This window comes from Carcharhinus amblyrhynchos, chromosome 1 (assembly GCF_965287045.1).
Source record: "Carcharhinus amblyrhynchos chromosome 1, sCarAmb.v2.hapA, whole genome shotgun sequence".
Taxonomy (NCBI): Eukaryota; Metazoa; Chordata; class Chondrichthyes; order Carcharhiniformes; family Carcharhinidae; genus Carcharhinus; species Carcharhinus amblyrhynchos.
This window is the reverse complement of record NC_137324.1, coordinates 67,316,675-67,338,700: the sequence shown is the minus strand read 5'-3', so window position 1 is coordinate 67,338,700 and position 22,026 is coordinate 67,316,675. Positions and strand designations below refer to the sequence as shown.

Sequence of the window (22,026 nt, the reverse complement as noted above, 5' to 3'; positions counted from 1 at the left end):
TTAATGTGTCTTTTCCACATTTTACCCAATGAAATGAATCTACTTGCCTTCTCTATGGTGTGTCATAGAATACCATTCAGAGGGTTAAACACTGCAATCATAAAATGGCACATGTACAAATTATAGGCTGAATTTTATATGCCCCCAGCAGCTCATCCCTGAGCCCTTCTCCAGTCAGTGGGAGGAGGGATGAGCAGACACTGAAATTGGCAGGCCGGGTGCCATATTTAAATGAACAAAGGTCAATTAGGCTCATCATGAAACCAACTGACTCTGATAACATGCTGCCTATGTCACAAAACATTTGGCATGGGCAGCCATACGAGATGCCCGATTAAAAAAAATCAATTAGAGGGCAGGGAGGGAGGGAGGGGTGGTCAAACTTTGGGACTGCCCTTTGCTGATCATTGGCCCCTGGGTCAATTCTACCCCTTTTTTTTTCTACCTGCCCGTTCCCTTAAAATCACCCTCCTCCCACCTTTGCCACTCTTCCTAACCTACCTAGCCCAAGACCGCAGTCTTACCTGCTTCAGGGATCCATGAACTTTGGTCTTCCTCTTTTCCTGTAATCCCAGCAGCTGCCACCTTCCTGGTGCTGCTGGGACCCATGAAGCTGCTGGCCAATCCAACTGGCTGACAGCTCTAGTTGGCACAAGCCCCATTTGGCCCTCAGCAGCCCACCCTGTAGCATTTTATGGCTGTGGGGCAGTTGGCATGAGCATGTTGGCTCCATGCTGACATGTTTCTGGGGTGGTGTGCATTCAACACACACCTCATATTATTTAGTCCTATGTTACTCGTGAGTTGTACAATCTTTGGAGTGAAATGGAAGATGCAGATTTTGGATACAAATCTAGAGTTATTCTTATCCCACCATCTGTGCAACTAAGTATATTGTAATTATTGTTATTATTACCTTTCACATTCATATAAAGGGACATGAAGCATACTTGTGCTGTAAGAAGTACAAAGTATCTTCAATATTTAATTGTTTAAGTTGGAACGTAATAAACAAATAATCATAAGGGTCTTCAGTCTGTAGGCAGAGCTCCTTGGCGTGCTTTTTATTGCCAGTAGTAAGCATCTGACAAACATTCTATTGTTTAACTTATTCATTGAATAATAAGCGTCACTGTACAGATCTTCTGATTAACAAGACACTAATTAAAATTTATAATGGGCTTGTTATTTTGCCGTGCATGTGTAAATCGTAACAGTTTAGTCTTCCTTTGTAAAGACATCACAGTGATCAACAAATTAATCAGAATAGCTGCTGTAATTGAGGGACAATGTCTTTCCCTGTTTTGTTCTGTTTGCAAATCCAGATTTATTTTAAAAGCCTTTCTCTTATTTGAATATCTGCCAAATTAATAATGTAGTCTATTTGCAAATACATAAATCACAATCTTTCAAATTAACTCTGTTGCTTGTTTTCTGTCAGGATCCAGATGATATAGCCAGAAAAGCATGGCCTGGTTGTGCACATTGAAGTTGCCATATCTGCAAGCTTAAGCAACCGTACTCATCAAATTGGGGAGACTTTCTGGATCCGACAGCTTGCATTAAAATGCAAGTTTCTAAAGTGCACATTGGGAAAACTTGAGTGGACAGTCAAGAATTTTAATCAAAATCACAGAACATATTGTGCATATTTAACATTTTTATGGACAACTAATGGATCTCCCTTGGTGCGGTAGACTGAAATTCTTAAGGCATAACTGTTCCTCAATAAGGGAGGAGCTTGTAAGCTTGAAAAGTACAGAGGATTTCATTAACGATTTGTGCAATGACTTTTTGTGCTCTGCCAACAAACAGCTGGACTTGCTTCTCAATTACATAGAATTTACAGCACTGAACAGGTCATTCGGCCCATCTAGTCTGTGCTGGTGTTTATGCTCCACATGAGCTTGTTCCCATTCCTCTTGATCCAATCCTCTTATCATATCCTTCAGTTTCTTTCTCCCTCGTATAGTTATTTAGCATCTATGTCTATGCCTCCATGTCTAGCTTCCCATTAAATGCATCTATGATCTGTTCTCAGTCAGACTTTGCTACTGAAATCCTGTAATCAGACAGGTAAAGGTGCACATGACAGTCCAGGGTGATACCTTTTATGATTTCTTCTCCTTTGTAATTACCTAGCTAAAGCTGGAAGGGTGAGGGGGATACCATCTTTTGGTGATTAATGCATGCATCCAAATCCTATCGCTCCAAATAGAAGGCAGACATTAGCTTTTATCCTAAAGTAGATCCTGTTTTTTCTTGACTTTAGCTGCTGCTTCTCCAACCTGTTCTGCAACTTTCAGCCAGAATTCTTTTTTTTAAAAATTATTTAACTATTATTTCCATCCACTGCAAAACTGTATTCTCACTTTACACAAGTTTTACACTATTACTGGTGGGATAAACTAAGAATCAATTTAAAAAGAGTCTCCCATTCCAGATTAAGATGAAGAATTTTTTTTTCTCTCAGAGGGTCATTTGTTTTCGGAACGGTCTTCCCCAGAGGGAAGTGGAGGAAGGGTCATTAAATATTTTAAGGCAGAGGTGGATAGATTCTTGACCAACAAGGGAGTCTTAGGACATCAAGGGTAGGCAGTGATGTGGAGTTGTGATCACAATCAGATGTGCCGTGGTCTTGTTCAGCTCAAGGAGCCAAATGGCTATGAAGGGTCATCCAGACTCAAAATGTTGGCTCTATTCTCTCCCCACAGATGCTGTCAGACCTATTGAAATTTTCCAACATTTTCTGCTTTTGTTTCAGATTCCAGCATCTGCAGTATTTTGCTTTAAGCTTGATTTGTATGTTTGTTTATACAAATGAGCTGATTTGGAACTTCTTGTACCTATCTTAACCATCAGCAGAACAACTTTTTCTACTTAAGTAAAAATGGCAAAGCTGCATTGGATATAAGCATAACAAGAGCCAGCAGAAAATAGTTATTCATAAAGAAATTGGAACAGCAGAGAAGCAAACTATATGTCAGTGTGATATGAGAACACAAGAAATAGGAGCAAGAGTAGGCCATCTAACCCTTCGAGCCTGCCCCGCCATTCAATAAGATCATGGCTGATCTGAAGTGGATCAGTTCCACTTTCCCGCTTTCTCCCCATAACCCTTAATTCCCCTGTCTGTCAAAAACCTATCTACCCATGACTTAAATATATTTAGCGAGGAAGCCTCCACCACTTCAACGGGCAGAGAATTCCAGAGATTCACCACCCTTTGAGTGAAGAAGTTCCTCCACAACTCTGTTCTAAACTGCCCCCCCCACTTATCTTGAGGCTGTGCCCTCTAGTCCTGCTTTCCTTTCTAAGCAGGAAGAATCTCTCTACCTCTACCCTATCCATCCCCTTCATTATCTTATACGTCTCTATAAGATACCCCCTCATCCTTCTAAACTCCAACGAGTACAGACCCAGTCTATTTAGTCTCTCTTCATAGTCCAACCCCCTCATCTCCGGTATCAGCCTAGTGAACCTTCTCTGCACTCCCTCCAAGGCCAATATATCCTTCTGCAAGTGCGGCAACCAAAACTGCACACAGTACTCCAGCTGCGGCCTCACCAGTACCCTGTACAGTTGCAGCAAGACCTCCCTGCTTTTATATTCTATGCCCCTCGCTGTAAAGGCTATATATGTCCCTGAACAATAGTGCACTTGAATAACTTGGCAAAAGTCAACAGGCAAGATCTCTTTGAAAAATCAGTAAGGTGGAAGTGACACTAGTTCAACCTTGGTGTGAGGAAGACAGCTCTGAGTCATACTTTACTGAGGTCATAGAGAGAACACTGATTTTCATGGAAATTTTTCTACAATTTGGAAAGAGGAGCATGAAATGACTGTCAAACTTTGTGTTATAATATCTTGGGAGAACAATATGTACAAAATATGCCAAAAAGCTAGGGTGATAGCCAAACCAAAAACCAGAGAAGAACTACTTTCTTCCAGCTACCATCCTTTACCACATCTGAACTGGACACACAAATCTACGGAGCAAACAATTCTGCAGGGTGTTGTGCTCATTGTAAAGCAAGCTCTAAAGAATGATCTGGTAGGCTTCAGGCCAAATAGAACTTGTGACCAAGTTCTGTTCTTAATACCCATTTATAAAATCGCTTTCAACAGTAGGGAGAAAACAGAGGCTATAGGATGGATTTTGGCATCTGAGGCAGGTGGCATGTAGCTTGGCTGTGAGCCCAGACCAATAAAAGCATTGGCTCAGCCGGAGGTTCTGTTCTAACAAGTGAAGTAACCTGTAGACTTTGCTTGATTGACATATTCAAGCAGCCATAAGAAACTGCTCTGTGATCTCTGTTAATCTTTCAATGCTTATTTGGACTAGCAGTGCTAAGTGCTTGAAGTTTCTGTAATTGATACTTTAATGATCTGAATGTCACTTTTATGGATTGTCGGAACAACAGTTTTAAATAAAAGATTTGTGAATGGGTGTTTTTTTCATCAATTCCACACTTGCTATTGATATTACATGGCTTATTGTTTATGTGGTGCATAATGGGTAAATGAGCACCTACTCAGAATGCATGAAGCATGAAATTATGTTGAGACAGGTAATTCCAGGTGATTCTAGGCAATAAGCTGAACACAGAGGATCGATAAGCACATAATCCTTTAGAGATCCTAATTCAGCCGTTTTAAAGTAGTTGTATCTCTGATAGTCTCCAGCTTGCAGATGACATTTGTCTGACTTCAAAATGCAACTTGAACTGGATTTGGCAGCCATTAGTGACTTTTGCAAAATTAAGTTCAGTGTGGTAAAGTAGTGTTGTTATGCTTCCACCTTCATCATACCAATGCTTCAAGACAACACAATATTTTCTTGGATGGCTTGTGACCCACATCTAGCATATTTTAAACCAACTCTAAATAAACCTGCAGGCTCAACTTAGGGTGGAAATGCTCAAATATTGCACCAATTGGCACTGGCTCTCTGCTGAGTTACAGAACATAGTGCCAATGTGAGATTAACTTCTTCCCACACAAAACTAGTACCTGTACAAGTATATAAATGAGAGTAATAGAAGGAATTGTGTGACTAACAAACACAGATTGATTATCAATCCTCAAAGTGTACAACTTCTTAACATAAATTGTCATAGTGCAACAAAAGCCCAGTTGATAAAGTCCAGGAAAGGCTACTTTTTAATGGGAAATACCTCACCTTCACTCATCAGCGAATGAACAATCCATCCAATGTTATCAATGTTTCCAAGGTAGACGCTGCCTCATTATGGTGAGCAGAATGCTGTGACTTTGTAAAAACTCCATTCCTCATTACTTGGCCAGATGAGCGACTGCCTGGCAGAGGATCAGTGGCATCCCATTCTGTACCTCTGGTGTAACCCAATTGATTTTGCATACTCACTTAACAGTTGCCCATTTCATACAGGTCTACAAGCAGGACATTTCATATCTACAATGTTAGTGAAGGATGTATTTCCCTTGGATATAGCTAGTGAAGTTCATAAGGTTCTCCTATAAGGAAAGACTGAATAAATTGAGTCGATACTCTCTGACGTTTAGAAGCATGAGATGTGATCTCATTGAAACCTGCAAGATTTAAATGTGCAAGCACTTGACAGGGTAGACACTGAGGGCCAAATTTCTGTGATGTACGTGGAAATTCCCAACTTGGCTGACCTTTCACCTTTTAAAGGGCCCTGAAATGCCATCTTTTCAGTCAGGGGAGGCAGGGGCAGAATGGAGTCAGGCTCATCGCTGCTGAAGGCAGGTCTGAGGCAGCAATGGAGGGGGCTGACATTGGGGTCAGCAGGCTGGAATGCCTGCTTCTGTTTACTGGGACGCCATCCTAGTTGTAATGATTAGTACTAGGCAGTCAATTCCTCTTCTTCGCCATCATCACCCTACCACCTCACATCTATACCCCCCAAATGTCCCAAAAATCACTACTCACCCAGTGTCCACTATGGAGAAAGCTCAGAGGCTATATAATAGTACTGCAAAGAGTTTGAAATGGAACTCTAACAATCTAATATAGCTATCACTAAATTATGATATAGTTTAATTCATACTCAAAAATCTCTAGGCCCAATGATAAAACATTAATCCCCTTGAGTGATCACTCAATTGTAAAAACAAACATGTAATCAGTAATTACGTCAAATAAAGATAATTATTTAATAACTGTATTCACAACCACCTGCTGATATGTGGTTCTTTAGCTTTTGAAATTCAGCCAAGCATTGACAAAGTGTTCAGCTGTTTAAACAAACTATCACACCTCCAACAGAGTGGATTACAATGGAAAGAAGAAATATTATTTTGATTAACAGGCCACTTGCTTTGAAATACAAAGAATTACAGGAGCAGGTGGTCTTTTTTGATTTCCCATTCAGGCCAAGGGTTCCCAATAAAGAAGGCAAATGGTACGGTGGTCTTTATCGCAAGATAATTAGAGTGCGGGAATGGGTCTGACTACAACTGTAAAGGGCTTTGGTTAGATCACATCTGGAATACTGTGTGCAGTTTTGGTCTCCATATTTAAGGAAGGATATATTTGTATTGAAGGCAACACAGTGAGGTTTAACTAAATTGATCCCTAGGATGAGAGAATTGTCCTAGGATAACAGGCTGAGTAAATTGGGCTTACTTTAACTAGAGTTTAGAAGAATGACAGGTGATCTCATTGAAAAGTACAAAATTCTGAAATTGCCTTTTAGGGTAGACGCTGAGAGAGTATTTCTGTTGTTGGAGAATCTAAAACATAGGCGCACGGTCTCAGGATAAGGGATGATCATTTAGGACTGGAGGCAGTGGTGTAGTGTACTATAACTGGAACAGTAATTCAGAGACCCAGGGTAATGCGCTGGGGATCTGGATTTGATTCCCACCATGGTAGATGGTGAAATCTGAATTTAATAAAAATCTGGAATTAAAAGTCAGATGATGACCATGAAACCATTGCTGAATGTTGTAAAAACACATCTGTTTCACTAGTGCCCTTTAGGGAAAGAAATCTGCTAACCCTACCTGGCCTACGTGTGACTCCAGGCTCACAGTATTGTGGTTGACTCTTAACCGCTCTCTCAAATGGTTTAACAGTTCAAGGGCAATAAATGCTGGGCCAGTCAGTGATACTTATATCCCATGAATGAATTAAAAAAAAACTGAGATCAAGAGAAATTATTTCATTCAAAGGGGTGTGAGTATTTGGAATTCTCTATCTGGGGGGGGGGGCTGTGAATGCTCCATCATTGAATATATTTTGATAGACTGATTTCTGATCTCTCAAGGAATCAAGAGATATGGGGAGTGATCAGGAAAGTGTGTTGAAGTTCAAGATCAGCCATAATCATACTGTGGCAGAGAAAGCTCAACAGGTTGTACGGTCCACTCCTACTCCTATTGTTTGTGTTCAGTGTTCCCTCTAGTATTCCCAATGGAATGCTTGGGCCCAGGCTCCACAAAAAATTACAAGGGAGGATTTGAACTTCCCATACAGTGGAGCCTGCATGGGCGGGGGTGCTGCATGCAAGGTGGCTTCATGTACCCTTATCCTGCCCAAGCCAAAATGCTGGAAACAGGAATAGGGTTGGGAATCCCAGAATTGGATCCTGCTTCCATTTTCACATGTCAGCCTGACTTTGTGAAAGTTTGGGCCTGAGAGGCTGCCCCCTGGCTGGAGAACAGAGAACATAGGAGCACAGCCTTTATAGAATGGGTTGATCAATTGGAACTCAGATGAATTTTTTTTCACTCAAGGGGTTGTGAATCTCTGGAATTGTGTAACCCAGAGGGCTGTGGATGCTCCATTGTTTAATATATTTAAGGTGGAGATAGACAGATTTATGGTCTCAGGAAATCAAGGGTGGGCAGGAAAGCTGAGTTGACGAGAAGGTCAACCACGATCATAATGAATGGCAGAGCAGGCTCAAACAGCAATACTGGCTACTCCTGCTCTAATCTCATGCACTCTTATGAACTTGAGCAAGGGAAGGAATATTACACAACATAAATAATGAAATAATAAATAATTGTATCTGGATTAGGCGACTAAAAGCAGCTTTCATTTCATCCAAATATTTCTAAAAATATTTTAACACTTCGGAAAGAATTGTTAATTGTTTAAAATGTCTGTTTAAAAGTCTTCAGCATTTTCTGAAACGTATGCAGTCCAAAAATAAATAGCAGCATTTAAACTCTTGGAATTACAGCACTATACTGAATGAAATTGGTGTTCTATTACACTGTAAAAAAAGGGAAAACATTTTAAACTATGTTTTTTAAGACTGTTTGGATATACCATTCAAGATCTCAGTAATAAGTTTAATAATGTAAATGTTATTTAATAACAATAGCAATGAATGAGGAACTGGAGAGGTACAATTGATCATGGAATCATTGCATCCCCGAAATGCAGAAGGAGGCCATTTGGCCCATCGGGTCTGCACTGACTGTCTGACAGGGTATCTTACCCAGGCCCTAACCCCGTAAATCCATGTATTGAACTCACTAATCCCCCAACCCACTCATCCCCCAACCCACTCATCTTGGGATACTAAGGGACAACTTACCATGGCTAATCCACCTAATATGCACACAGACATGGGGAGAACATGTAAAAGGGTCAGAATCAAGCCCAGTTCCCTGGCGCTGTGAGGCAGCAGTGCTAACCATTGTGCTGCCCTATGTTCAGCCATTATTGCAATGGGAAAAAATTTGGTTGGACTTAAAACAGGCATTGATTCACTATCACGTCTTTCCGCTCTTGTCAAAGGCTAATTTCACATTCTGCCGCTGTAATGATTATCATTACAAAATAACCAATTAGCTCCCTCTATTGGCAAATGGCAGTTTTGTTTTCTTAATGACTACTTTGAAACTGTAATCATGGAATTTTACCCCTAGTTTTCAACCCATCAATTTTTTTAAACAAAAATGTGCAAACTGGCAAAGATGTTTTAAGTCTAAGGTGATCAAAAGAATGAATGGTCTGAATTCTAGATTAATAACTATGGCAAAATCTGATTCTGCACATGCACGATAAAACATGAAAATCCAGAGGTTATAGTGATTCCATGCTTCCCTTCCCACAGGTCATGTAGTTGAAGTCCCCACAGACTGAAAGCAGACAATTGATGAAAACTTACATTTTCATACTATTAGCCTTGCTACAAAATCTTTGAAAAACCTTTTTAAATAAATTGTATCTTATAACAGTGTAGAATGTTCATATTTTAATGCTGAAAAAGCACTCTGACCTAAAAGAGCTAATTTCCTATTTGCAGAATGTCAATTTTTGCAGTATGGTAAATAATTTATTTTTGAGGCATCAAGCTCCCTCCCTCCAACTCTTCATCTCAATACCTTATATTCATCCCTTAAGATATTCCCCAAAGCCTCCCTCTTTGACCAGCTTTTGGTCATTTGACCTATTTCCTTATGTAACTGAATGTCATGGTTTATTTTATCATATGCCTGTGAAGCACTTTGGAACATTTAATTACATTAGAAGTGTAACATAAATATAAGTTATAGAGTCATAGAGGTTTGAAGGATGGAAACAGGTCCTTCGGCCCAACTTGTCCATGTCACCCTTTTGTTTTAAAACACTGAACCTAGTCCCAATTGCCTGCATTTGGGCCATATCCCTTTATACCCATCTTACCCATGTAACTGTCTAAATGCTTCTTAAAAGACAAGATTGTACCCGCCTCTAGTACTACCTCAGGCAGCTTGTTCCAGACACTCAGCACCCTCTATGTGAAAAAATTGCCCCTGTGAACACTTCTGTATCTCTCCCCCTCAACTTAAAACTATGCCTTTTAGCTTTAGACTCCCCTACCTTTGGGAAAATACATTGACTGTTTCGCTGATCTATGCCTTTCATTATTTTATAAACCTCTATAAAATCAACCATCAGCCTTCTATGCTCCAGAGAATAAAGTCCCAGTCTTTCCAGCCTCTCCTTATAACTCAAACCATCAAGTTGTTGATATTTTGGCTTCTATGTGGAACTACGTCCCAATCATTTATTTGGTTCTTGGTGGAATTTGATTAGAATGAAGGATAATCTCTCTTTTGGAGTTTGCTGTCTGTGGGGATTCTTTATTATGATCTGCTGTTTCTCCTCTATCTGCATTGCTGAGAGCTTGAACATCTCTTTGACTTCACACCAGATTCAACTCAATACTGCTAGAGAGGAAATCCACACTATAAAGATCTCTGGATTGGCGGGGGCGGGGTGGTCAGTTATGGGGGGATGGCACATGGAAACCTGCCAGGTTGGCAGTTTGGCAAGAGCCTTTTGAGTCACTGGTTAAATCCCAGCAGAGGGATGAGGCCCTCAAGTGAAAATTAATTCTCCATTCAAGGGCCTCAATTGGCTCACTGGTTTTTGGACTTCCTGACACCACCACTGGTATAACTGTGTTGGAAACAAGTAGACCACCCACTGGATTTAATGACCTCACTCACTGCTCCCCCTCCCCCACCACTCCACCTTAAAATTCCCTTGCTGATGGGGAAGCGTAAAATTCAGACCTTTGACTCCATGTTTACTTTACAGAGCAAGATTCTGGAGTAAATCTTTGGACTGATTTGTGTATTTAATCCACGGGTTGGTCTTTATGTCAAAGTGGTGTGCCATCCTTATTTTACTTAGTACTAGAATATAATTTTCTTTGAAGAGTTATGCAGACTCGAAATATTAACTCAGTTTCCCTCGCCACTGATGTGCCAAACTGCTGAGATTTTCCAGCATTTTTTGTTTTTATTTATAATTTGCATTTGATGCTTCATGTGTTTTCACACCAAGTAAGGATTAGATCTGAGAATAAGTTGACTTTGCACAATACAATACAAATGTTGTGTCTATTTATCCCAAATAAAACAAAGCTAGACTTTAAATAAATGTAAAAGAAACAAGAAAAAACTTTTGTGCAGATGGTAGCTACAGTAATTTTTCACAGATTGAAGTTATTTTTACCAGCATTGCTGATTTTCCAGTACTTCATAGGAAAATGCTTTGTAATTTAGCAATCTGCAAAGAGTAAATATATTGAGAAAGTAGAGAAGAAAAACACTCCAAATGGCATCCTGAAACACATATTTTCAAGATGTGGAGTTGCCAGTGTTGGACTGAGGTAGTAGTCTCACAACACTAGGTTAAAGTCCAACAGCTTTATTTGGTAGCACGAGCTTTCGGAACGCTGCCTCTTCACTCATCTGACGAAAGAGTGGCGTTCCGAAAACTCGTGCTACCAAATAAACCTTTAGAAATTTGAAGATCCACTGCGCTCATTCCAGAGGTTTATACTACAAAGATGGAATAGTGTCGACTGGCTTTACTGCAACATCTTTTCAAGCCTTGTTTAACAAAATCTCTCAAACCCTCACCTTCACCACTCAGAAGGGCAAAAACAGCAGGTGCATGGGAACAACTGTTACTTTCAACCTTCCCTCCAAGTCTTACACGATTCTGGCATGGACACCTATTGCTTTTCCTTCATAGCTCAGTCTAAATGTTGGAAATCCCAGCTCACTAAATTGTGGGAGAGCCTTAACCACATGGATTGCAGTAGCTCATGAAGGTCCAGCACCAAGTTCTCAGAGTAATTAGGGATAGGCAATAAAAAGAATGAGTAATCTGTTTAAAAAATAGTTAACCATTAATTTTATAAGCCAAGCAGTATAAAGCTGGCATTAAAATGCATAGTGGCTACTGTACAGACTACTGTGTAGCTTTTTGAAGTAAAGATTCAATCCCAGCAAAAGGTAAAATTATTATAAATTGCTATTAGGCTGCAAGCATATTATATGACCTCAAGCACAACATGTAAAAGCTTCACATTAGTAAACGTATTTTGAACTATATTAATTTTATGGCTTCAGTCACAATTTCAGTGACCCATCACTTTCAGATGTGTGTCCAGGTCTTTGAGGCTTTGTTCAATTCACCACCTTTCAAATTTTAATTCTGACCCAGCTGCCTGGGCGCAGTTTAAATTCCGCCAACCTTTTGAGCCTGTGCTGATCTGTTACATCTTGGCTAACTGCTGACTGCCAACTGCTGCAGAATAATAATGATATAATTCTCTACTCTTCCCACTGGAAAACGTATGCATGAGGGAGTGATTGCCTTATTTCCCGTGTTAGAGCAATCCATGCACTTTTTCCAAAGTACAAATAAGGTACTTAAATCAAACTACACCAGGAATTACGCTACTAGCAGTTTATTTGCAATAAAGTCCTTATTAAACACTAACATATAATCCAGCAGTGCTTTTGGAGCCATGATTATAGTTTTTACAGTGAAGGCTGCATTTTTGTTTGATGAAAATATGTGTCATAAGTTCTGAGCAACAGAGGTAGTGCTCCATATGCAGCAAACTCCCTTTTATTAGACAAGGAGTAATAATCATGTTATTAATTTGAAGTTAATTTATTGTAACTTTTTTTTGCAAGGCATTTAACATATAGTTTGGTAACCATTTTAAAGGAAAAAGTAAAAAAGTCCTTGAAACTTACTTCCATGGTGGGTGGGTCCTTTCTGCGCCCTCGTATCCAAGCTGTTAAGAACACAAGAAAATCAAAATTTACTAAAAATAAAGTGTCTTGCAAAATTTCCCCAATATATTTAGAAAATAAATAAACGATAACGTCAAAATTCTGATGCCCACGTCCATTCAAAACATTAACTTTTCTCTTTCAAGTGCTAATTGAAATGTTGCACATTTCTGCCACTGATTCTTTTTTCAGATTCCTGGTATTCTGAATTCAAAAAAGTCTTGTCTAATGTTCTTTTACAACAATTTTGTGTTGTAGTAGATCTATTACTCTAACATAACAAAGTACAAGCCTAAAGTGCATACCATAACAGACCATTTAAGTTTTTGTCAATGGTGAGGGGGCACAGATCAAAGGTTTCACAAAATACTTAGTTAATTCCTATCTGTATTGAAAAGCTTGTTATAAAATATTAAATTGTACTTCAACACAAGACTAGTTAAAAATTGAAGCAATTAATTATCAGGAGTAACTATAATAGTACTGTTAATATCCAGGTCATATAATATGCTTGCAGCCTAATAGCAATTTATAATAATTTTACCTTTTGCTGGGATTGAATCTTTACTTCAAAAAGCTACACAGTAGTCTGTACAGTAGCCACTATGCATTTTAATACCAGCTTTATACTGCTTGGCTTATAAAATTAATGGTTAACTATTTTTTAAACAGATTATTCATTCTTTTTATTGCCTATCCCTAATTACCCTGAGAACTTGGTGCTGGACCTTTATGAAGTCAGTCTGGACCATAAGTTTTGCAAATTGAATCTGGCTAGAGTAAGAATGCTTACTGTAGCCAGATTTAATTTCAGATTAGATTCAAATGACCTACTAGGAAGCTCTTTTCAAACAAGTTTATTTAAGAATACAGTTATCGTATAGAAAGAAAATTCGCAACAACTTTTACAAATTACAAACAAAACCCCCATAATACTGCATAAACCTTAACAGCTCAATACTGTTCCAATACAACAAACCTCCTTATAAACATACACCTGCCACAGGTTTAGCACAGAAAATAAGAAGAATGCTGAAACTCAATCCTTGGGCAGGGGCACAGAAAAATAGGAAGGAAGGGGAGACTGATTTAGAGGGACGGAAGGGAGCTGGTAAGGTGATAGTGGTAGGGGATGGGAGGGTCCGAGGGATTGATAGGAGGTTCTGTGGGCAAGGGCGTGACTCCAGGATGGTGGTCTGCCTCCCTGGAGCAGGGGTAAAGGATATAATGGAAAGGGTAGAGGGAATTTTGAAAGGGGAGGGGACCCAGGCAGAGGTCATAGTACATGTAAGGGAGGGGGATATAGGAAGGAGGAGTAGGGGAGAGGTCCGTAGGCAATTTAGGGAGTTGGGGGCCAAACTAAAGAGCAGGACCTCTAGGGTGGCACTGTCTGGGTTGCTGCCCAGTACGAGCAGGGCTAAGAATGACGAGATCATGCAGTTGAATGCATGGTTGAGGGACTGGTGTAGGGTAGAGGGGTTTACTTATGTAGATCACTGGGAGGTGTTTAGGAGAGAAGGGCAACTGTACAGGAGGGGTGGGGAGGATTTGAACGGGAGGGGGACTAGTGTCTTAGCAGGGAGGTTAGCTGGGGTGTTCAGGAATGATTTAAACTAATAGGGAGGGGGGGTGGGGAGGTGGCTGGGAGAGAGACGGGTGAAAGGAAAATTATAAGGGAGAAGGTGGTTCCGAGGGACATTTGTGGGTTGAACTGTGTCTGTTTCAATGCTAGGAGTGTGGCAGGGAAAACGGATGAGCTTAGGGCCTTGATGTTTGTGAGGCAGTTGGATGTGGTGGCTGTAACGGAGACGTGGTTACGGGAAGGGCAGGACTGGCAGCTGAATGTTCCTGGGTACAGGTGTTTTAGGTGTGACAGAGGAGGGTTGAAGAGAGGTGGAGGGGTGGCACTGTTAGTCAAGGAAAACATCACAGTAGTGCAGAGGGAGGGCGATATGGAAGAGATAGGGATTGAGTCGCTGTGGGTGGAGTTGAGGAATAAAAAGGGAGAGATCACACTGCTAGGGGTGTACTATAGGCCACCCAACAGCCCAAAGTCAGTGGAGGAGGGAATTTGCAGGGGCATTTTGGACAGGTGCAGAAGGAATAGAGTGGTTGTAGTGGGTGATTTTAATTTTCCCGGAGTGAATTGGAGGGGGCCTAGAGCTGGGGGTATGGAGGGAGAGGAGTTTGTGAAATGTGTTATGGAAGGGTCGCTAGAACAGTATGTAACTTGCCCGACTAGGGGAGGGGCTATACTGGATTTAGTGTTGGGAAACGAGCCAGGGCAGGTGGGTGAGGTAGAGGTAGGCGAACATGTGGCAAACAGTGACCACAAGTCCGTCTACTTTAGGATAAAAATGGAAAGGGACGAGTGCCGTCCAAGCGGGAGTGTACTGAACTGGGGAAAGGCGAGCTATGGCAGGATTAGGAGGGAGCTGCAGCAAACTGACTGGGAGGGACTGTTAGCTGGCAAGTCCACGGTTGGCAAGTGGGAGGCTTTTAGGGACAAAATGAAATGGTTGCAGGGGAGGTTTGTTCCGGTTAAGCGAAAGGATGGGAAAGGTAGGATTAGAGAGCCGTGGATTACGGGGGATATTGAAGACTTGGTTAGGAAGAAGAGGGAGGCGTATGTTAGGTCAAAACAAATGGGTACGGAGTGTGCGCTGGAGGAATATAGAGAGAGTAGGAGGGAGCTAAAAAGGGGAATTAGAAGGGTGAAGAGAGGGCATGAGATGGCTTTGGCCGGTAGGATTAAGGATAATCCTAAGGCATTTTATTCCTATATTAGAGGCAAGAGAGTAGTTAGAGGGAAAACTGGTCCTCTTAGGGACAAGAGTGGAGAGTTGTGTATTGAGTCGGAGGGAATGGGGGAGCTCCTGAATGAATACTTTGCGTCGGTATTCACGAAGGAGAGGGGTTCGGAATCGTGCGGTCTCTTGGAGGGAGCGGAGGTGCAGTTGCAGGATATAGTTATTACGAGAGAGGAAGTGCTAGGGCTTTTAGGTAGCGTAAGGACGGATAAAGCTCCGGGGCCTGATGGTATTTATCCCAGGCTGCTTAGGGAGGCGAAAGATGAAATTGCTGGGCCTCTGGCGCACATCTTTGTCTCTTCTTTGGACACAGGTGAGGTCCCAGAAGACTGGAGGGTAGCAAATGTGGTCCCGTTGTTCAAAAAAGGTAGTAGGGATAACCCTGGGAATTACAGGCCGGTGAGTTTGACGTCGGTGGTAGGGAAGTTAATGGAAAAAATACTTAGGGGTAGGATGTATGAGCATTTGGAGCGTTGCGATCTGATTAGGGATACGCAACATGGCTTTGTTAGAGGGAGGTCTTGCCTTACGAATCTGGTGGAATTCTTTGAGGAGGTGACAAAAACGGTTGACGATGGGAGAGCCGTTGATGTCATCTATATGGATTTCAGTAAGGCGTTTGACAAAGTCCCTCACGGTAGGCTGGTAGAAAAGGTTAAGGCGCATGGGATACGAGGCCAGGTAGCTAGGTGGATTGAGAACTGGTTGGGAAATAGGATACAGAGGGTAGTTGTGGAGGGTACCCTGTCGGGCTGGAGGCCAGTGACCAGTGGTGTGCCGCAGGGCTCGGTACTGGGACCTCTCCTCTTTGTAGTCTACATAAATGACTTAGAAGAGGGAGTAGGTGGTGTGATCAGCAAGTTTGCTGATGACACCAAGATGGCAGGGTTGGCGGGTACAGAACTGGATTGTCAGGTGATACAACAGGATATAGATAGGTTGGTGCAGTGGGCAGATAGGTGGCAGATGGCATTTAATCCTGACAAATGTGAGGTGATGCATTTTGGAAGGAATAATGCAGAGAGGAGCTATGTGATAAAAGGTAGGCCGATTAGGAGTATAGACGTACAGAGAGACCTGGGAGTGCAGGTCCACAAATCCATGAAGGTTGCGTCACAAGTGGAGAACGTTGTTAGGAAGGCTTATGGGATGTTAGCCTTTATAGGAAGGGGCTTAGAGTATAAAAGCTGCCGTCTAATGCTTCAGTTATACAGAACGTTGGTTAGACCGCATTTGGAGTACTGCGTCCAGTTCTGGTCACCTTATTACCGGAAGGACGTGGAGTCTCTGGAAAGGGTGCAGAGGAGGTTTACCAGGATGTTGCCTGGCATGGGGGGACTGGGTTACGAGGAGAGACTGAAGAGACTGGGGCTATTCTCCTTGGAAAGAAGGAGATTGAGAGGGGACATGATAGAGGTATATAAGATACTGAAGGGAATAGATAGAGTTAATAGTGAGAGACTGCTCCCTAGACTGGGTACGAACACAAGAGGTCATCACTTAAGGGTGAGGGGGGGGGAGGTATAATTTGGAGGTAAGAGGAAGGTTCTTTACACAGAGAGTTGTGGGGGTCTGGAATGCGCTACCGAGTAGGGTGGTGGAGGCAGGCACGTTGGACTCGTTTAAGATGCAGTTAGATAGGCACATGAGTGAAACGAGAATGGAGGGATATGGTAGGGGCTATTAAATAAGGTTAAACCTCGGGAGACACCGGAAGGGCAGGCTGTATGATTAATATGTTTTGTCTTTATTCCACAGGTGGAGGTCCACCTCGTGTCAAGCGCGGGGCATGCACACGGCGGGTCGTGCGTGGGCTGCTCTTGGAAGTCCAGGAGTGGCCTAGTACTTCATGTCGGTGTGTGTGCTTGATCCTGGACCGATAGACGGGCTCCACAACAGCTCAGTGACTAGCACTGCTAGCTGTGCAGATACATGGATTTGGGCCTGTGTCTGTGGGAGTTTGCGCATTCTCCCTGTGGTTGCGTGGGTTTCCTCCGGGCGCTCCGGTTTCCTCCCACACCCCAAAGATGTGCTCTTAGGCTAATCGGTTTTTACCAAATTGACACTATTTCTTCCCTGAATCTGACTGAGTAGGGTCCCATTCGTAGACATGCAGGGTAGAATAGGTGTAGGGTGATGCGGCGGCGCGGGCTCGTTGGGCCGAAGGGCCTGTTTCCCGTGCTGGGTTGTTCTTTGTTCTTTTGTTGGAGAATTGAAATTCTAATTTCCCAGCTTTATAACATCCAGCAGACCTCGGGGTAGAGATAAGGCCATGAGTGGCCTCTAGCTTTTAGACAGCAAACCACTGCAAGAAACAGAGGCAATACTTGCCTCCAGTTACTAGCTAGCAAACTATCAACAACAGAATTTGCACTCCAGGAAGGCAAGAAGGCTTCCAGCTAGCCAGCAGAATTTATAATAAGGGAGAGAGAGACAAAACCTGCCTGCAGCTTAAAAACCAGGACAGCCTCTGACTCGGAATCAAACTGAAAGGAAAAGAACTCCTGTCACCTGACCTGTCAATCATTCTTCCCCTAACAATTCAAAAGGTCATAAACTCCCAGAAAGTGCATTAGACCTAGTGTAAAAATAAACAAAACTCCTCTTAAACAATTTAAGCAGCAATAAAAGGCATCTAAGGAGTCAGGCGGTGCCACAATAAAAAGAACTGCTTACAAACTGCAGAGAACGCGATTAAAAAAAAATACATTTCTTAAAGATGCAATAGTGTTACACTATATGGATTTAGATAGCACTTTCTAACATTGTCAAAGTGCTTCACACAGCGAAATCCCCTTTATTAACACAATGACTGTTTTGGATGCAGGAGTGTTGGCCATTCTGCACCAGCATTGTCCTGTATACAATAGCAAGGTGAATTACAAGTTAACTTGTTTTATTTGGTATTATCAGTTGAAGGGGGACTAGTACACAGCACACTAGGAGAATGTGCTGTTTTTCTTCAAACTATGCCATAGTATCATTAATATCCAGCGGAACAGGCAAATAATATGTTCTATGCAGATGAATACGAAGTTGAAAATAATAGACATTCTTGCTTTGCTAACTTCTCGCACCAACTGCACTTCAAAAAAAGTTCTTAATTGGCTGTAAAATTCTGAGGTATCTTGAAGTCATGGAAGGTGCTGTATAAATGCATGTATTTGTGTATGTAACCTCATTCTCACATCTCCATGCATAGTAACTTTCAGCGATGAGACAAAACCAAAAAGCAGCCTGAATTCCCATTATTAACCATGATTTAGTAACTCCTTACAGGAAGTACTTATTTGTGGACATTATGTGAAGGGAGGTGAAGCTCAGAAGCAAAGCCACCTCAGTCAAACAGGCTTACAACACTAAAGACTGCTGATAGAGAATGTAACCTTAAAGTAGTTCAGAATTATCTGATCTACTTAGTGGTAGTGTTCCTATGCATCTGCTACCCTTGCCCTTCTTTGTTTGGAAGGCACTGTCAAGTGGGCTGCTTTGTCCTGGATGTGTAAAGCTTCTTGCGTGTTGTTGGAGCTGCACTCATCCAGGCAAATGGAGAGTATGCCATTACACTCCCAACTTATGCTTTGTTGATGCTGAACAGGTTTTGGGTACTGCAATCATTCCATGATTTTAATTTACAATGTCAATGAGTGTGACATCAGTGTTTGAGAAAATTCCAGTGTATTTTTTAAGATGCCATCAAAGACAGTATAGACATAAATTATAGCCAGCATCATGAGCCTTATATTTAATTATATCGGAATTCTTTAGAATGAAACTAAATTGTTTGCCAAGCACAGCACAGAGAATGTAATAATCTTTTTGGATTTTTAAAAGGCATTTGAGAAGTTCCAAATTTGAGGCTTATAAAGATTAACAGTTATGAAATTAAGGATTTTGTTGGCAGAATGGGGCCGGCAATATCGAGACAGGTGCAAGTCCAATATTTTGCCTCTCACTTATATTTCCTGCTCCAGGAAAAGTAGTTTGCCATACAGCTAAACAATCACATAACCAACAGATCAAATCAAATTTTTGCTTTCCAGCCACATCCAGCTGTAAATGATAGCAGACAATTTACCAAACAATTGGTGAAGGAAGCTCCACAAACATCCCCATCCACTACGATGAGGGAGCCCACCACTTCGTGCCAAAGAAATGGCTGAAGCATCTGCAAACATATTCAGACACTACTGCCAAATCCATGTCAGCTTCTTTCCAAGGTCCCAGAATCACAGATACTGGTCCTGACCCAATTTGATTCAGTTCAAGTGATATAATCAAATGGTTGAAGGCACTGGATACAGCAAAGGCCACGGGCCTTGACAATATCCTGGCAGTAGTACTAAAGGCTTGCGCTCCAGAAGCAGCCCCACTCCTAGCCAAGCTGTTCCAATTCAAGTACAACACTGACATCTACCTAACACTGAAAAATTGCCCAGGACTATTCGGGCAGGATTCATCAGCCTAGCTCGCCTCAAAACCGGAAAATTGCGCCCAAGGAGGACGTGAATAATTTGCCGGGTGTTAGCGATAGAAAGGTGGTAGGACTGGAGGGTCTTAATGACATTACTGTTACTAGAAAGACGGTGCTCGACAGACTGGAGGGGCTGATTGTGGACAAGTCCCCAGGACCGGATGGAATGCATCCGAGGGTTCTGAAAGAAATGGCAGAGGTTATAGTGGATGCCTTGGTGGTTATTTTCCAAACGTCGCTGGATTCCGGGGAAGTGCCGGATGATTGGAAAACGGCTAATGTTACGCCGTTGTTTAAGAAGGGTGCCAGGCAAAAGGCGGGGAATTATAGGCCGGTTAGTTTAACATCTGTGGTAGGTAAAATGTTAGAATCTGTCATCAAGGAGGAAATTGCGAGGCATCTTGAAGGGAATTGCTCGATAGAGCAGACGCAGCACGGTTTCATTAAAGGGAAGTCGTGTCTGACAAATTTACTGGAGTTCTATGAGGATGTGTCTAGGGCGGTGGATAGAGGAGAGCCGGTGGATGTGGTCTTTCTAGATTTTCAGAAAGCGTTTGACAAAGTGCCTCACAAGAGGTTATTGCAGAAGGTCGAGGGACATGGAGTTGAGGGTAAGGTGTTAGCGTGGATAGAAGATTGGTTGTCAAATAGGAGGCAGAGAGTGGGGGGTGCTATTCGGATTGGCGGATGGTGACTAGTGGGGTGCCCCAGGGGTCGGTGCTGGGGCCTCAGCTTTTTACCATTTATATAGATGATCTGGAGGAGGGAACCGAGTGTAGAGTGTCGAAATTTGCTGATGACACCAAGATTGGGGGAACGGCAAATTGTGCGGAGGGTGTGGAGAGTCTGCAGAAGGATCTAGATAGGCTGGGCGAATGGGCCAGGAAATGGCAAATGGAATTTAATGTTGGCAAGTGTGAGGTGGTCCACTTTGGTAGGAAAAATGGTAGGAAGGACTATTACTTACGAGGCGAAAAACTGCAGCAGGCAACGGTGCAGAGGGACCTCGGGGTCCTTGTGCATGAGTCGCAAAAACCCAGCTTGCAGGTGCAGCAGGTGGTCAGGAAGGCGAATGGGATGCTGGCCTTCATAGCGAAGGGGATTGAATATAAAAGTAGGGAGGTCTTGCTGCAGCTGTATAGGGCATTGGTGAGGCCGCAACTGGAGTACTGTGTGCATTTTTGGGCGCTGCACCTGCGCAAAGATATTTTGGCCTTGGAGGGAGTGCAGAGGAGGTTTACTAGGCTGATACCGGAGTTGAGGGGGTTGAGCTATGAGGAGAGGCTGAATAAACTGGGCTTGTACTCGTTAGAGTTTAGAAGAATGAGAGGAGATCTCATTGAGACGTATAAGATGATGAATGGGATGGATAGGATAGAGGTGGAAAGACTCTTCCCGCTCAAAAAAAGACAATAGGACTAGGGGGCACAGCCTCAAGATAAAAGGGGGGCGGTTTAGAACGGAGTTGAGGAGGAACTTTTTCACTCAAAGGGTGGTGAATCTCTGGAATTCTCTGCCCGTTGAAGTGGTGGAGGCTGCCTCGCTAAATATTTTTAAGACGCGGGTTGATGGGTTTTTGGTAGGAGAGGGGATTAAGGGTTATGGGGAGAGGGCGGGAAAGTGGAACTGAGCAGCGACAGATCAGCCATGATCTTATTGAATGGCGGGGCAGGCTCGAAGGGCTGGATGGCCTACTCCTGCTCCTATTTCTTATGTTCTTATGTTCTTATGTTCAATGCACCTTTGCAAGGTATGCCATTCCACACACTACAATTCCCATGGGGGGGTGGGACAGGAGAATTTCGGCCATCCTGTCCACAAAAATCCAATCTGGCCAATTACATCTTTCTTTCTACTCGCAATTATCAGCAAGTGACGAAAAGTATCATCGACTGCGCAATAAAGCAACACTTAAAAAAAAATCTTCAGTTCAGTAATACTCAGTTTGGTTAAACCAGGTTCACTCAGCTCCTGACCTTATTACAGTCTTGGGCCAAAGATGCACAACAGAGCTGCATCAAGGTGAGGTTATAGCAACAGCCCTTGACAAAAAGACAGCATTTTTTAGAGTATGACATTAAGGAACCTGAGGAAAATTGAAGTCAATGGGAATCTGGGGAAAATCTCCACGCTGGTTGGAGTCAGAGCTCGCACAAAGGAAGATGGTTGTGTTTGGTGGAAGGCAATCATCTC

The 22,026-nt window shown here is 42.3% G+C and overlaps 1 protein-coding gene across 1 annotated transcript in view; it reads right to left on the bottom strand.

Moving 5' to 3' along the window:
- The window catches only part of ndufaf2 (NADH:ubiquinone oxidoreductase complex assembly factor 2), a 123,221-nt gene that overhangs the window by 12,512 nt on the left and 88,683 nt on the right, over positions 1–22,026 (bottom strand). Inside the window, exon 3 of the mRNA XM_080186374.1 lies at positions 12,511–12,551. Coding sequence (XP_080042500.1) covers positions 12,511–12,551 — 41 coding nt within the window. The remainder of the gene's footprint in view (positions 1–12,510; positions 12,552–22,026) is intronic.